We start from the raw sequence: 1547 nt of genomic DNA, 5'->3' as shown, positions 1-1547 counted from the left end.
TTTCCAAATGTCTGTATTTGACATTTGATTTGCTTTATCCAGATGGTGATAGACTGTTTTTCATGCATAGTCCATAACTCAGTGAAATAATAATGACAATTTGTAACATTTTGTTGTCTTTTTTTTTTTTTTCCAATATTCAATTATCTGTAATATAAACTGTCCATAATAGCTCACAGACAGTACATTCCACACTTGTTTATCAATGTAAATTATGCAAAGGCCCCCTTCCTAAACATCAAATGAGTCGAAACACCCTCCAAGAGATTTGTATTCTGGTGGTGAGTCATCCCCCCTCCCTGGCCTTCTGCTGAAATGCTCACAATGGCACATTCTTTCTTCATATGGTAATTATTCTGAATTTCATCTGCTTTGTGAAAAAACAAATGAGCCAAGAAACTTGGAAGGTGGTAGTTTATTGCCCATTTCATGGTGTCTAAATTTATTTCTGTGGATTTGTGTTAGTTTGGGTAATTCTCTAGTTATATGACTGTTCAAAACCATTTCTCCATGCCCAAATGCAGGACAGCAAGACCTCATATGTATAAAAAAAAAAAAAAAAAACTTTCTACATATACTTGTTTATTTTTTTATTTATATATGTTTTTGTCCAGGAAAATGTGAGCTGCTTGAACACCTCCCTAGTCATTCTGATGTTGGCACATCGACATTCTGAACTCCCTTTATACCTTGAGGGTCTGCGCAGTCATGTAGAGCCACACCTCCTCACCAACCTGCGCTCTCTCTTACGATTCTGGCAGACTCACTACCTCCATAATAAAGATAAAGACTGCAACACACTTCAGAGGGTAAGGAAGCCTCTCAGGCTAAATTTTTCATTTTTAATTGGCTGATCTTGAACAGCTGTCTTCATTCCTTTAAGTGAGGTAAAGTGTTGTGTGTATAAAAATTGTGTGAATACAGTCTGATAAATAAGATATAAATTTTGATTAAATATCAGTCACTAGGGTTTGTTAAAATAATATCTTGGAATTAAATTAGCTCTCTTAAAATCATAAAAGAAAGCATCCCCCAAACTGCCAGATTTGAGCATTATGGTGTATTGTTGTATAGTCATAGCAAGGCAATATTAGTTTTTCGTTATTACTTTCTTTCTTGATATTGTGAAGTGGAGAAGAAAAATTCTATTGTTGCTGTTATCTTGTGCAGGAAAACTAGTCTTAATGATTTTTTATCTTTTCACCCAACAGAGTTCAGGCATCTCTTTCGATTTCTGGCGGGAGACAGTAGCAACACTAGTTGCTGAAAATAAACTCTCCCCAGACTGCATATACCACTACCTGTCTCCTGAGGACCTTAACTTGTCTCGGACCAGCTAGACAGCAAGCCAGATGTGGTTGCCAAGGCTAGGCTGATTTTTTAATATATTTTTTTTGTATTCTTTGTTTTTAATTATTCACAAGAAAGATTTTGTATTTCAGGATTTTCTGTGTTCTCTGGCTCTTAATTGTTCACAAGGGAGAATTTGGGTAAATCTTCAAAGTGCAGGAAGAGTGTGTTTGGGACTGATTTTTAGAAATTGTTAT

General features: G+C 35.6%; 1 protein-coding gene across 1 annotated transcript in view; it reads left to right on the top strand.

Moving 5' to 3' along the window:
- Positions 1–614: 614 nt before the first annotated feature.
- The window catches only part of LOC119584449 (short transient receptor potential channel 4-associated protein-like), a gene marked incomplete at its 5' end in the record, with an annotated part of 1251 nt that continues 318 nt past the window's right edge, over positions 615–1547 (top strand). Inside the window, 2 exon segments of the mRNA XM_037933061.1 lie at positions 615–809; positions 1212–1547. The exon segment at positions 1212–1547 is cut by the window's right edge and continues 318 nt beyond it. Coding sequence (XP_037788989.1) covers positions 615–809; positions 1212–1340 — 324 coding nt within the window.

The sequence above is a fragment of the Penaeus monodon genome, chromosome 18 (genome assembly GCF_015228065.2).
Source record: "Penaeus monodon isolate SGIC_2016 chromosome 18, NSTDA_Pmon_1, whole genome shotgun sequence".
Lineage (NCBI taxonomy): Eukaryota > Metazoa > Arthropoda > Malacostraca > Decapoda > Penaeidae > Penaeus > Penaeus monodon.
The sequence above is the reverse complement of the archived record's forward strand: the minus strand, read 5'-3'. Positions and strand labels throughout refer to the sequence as shown.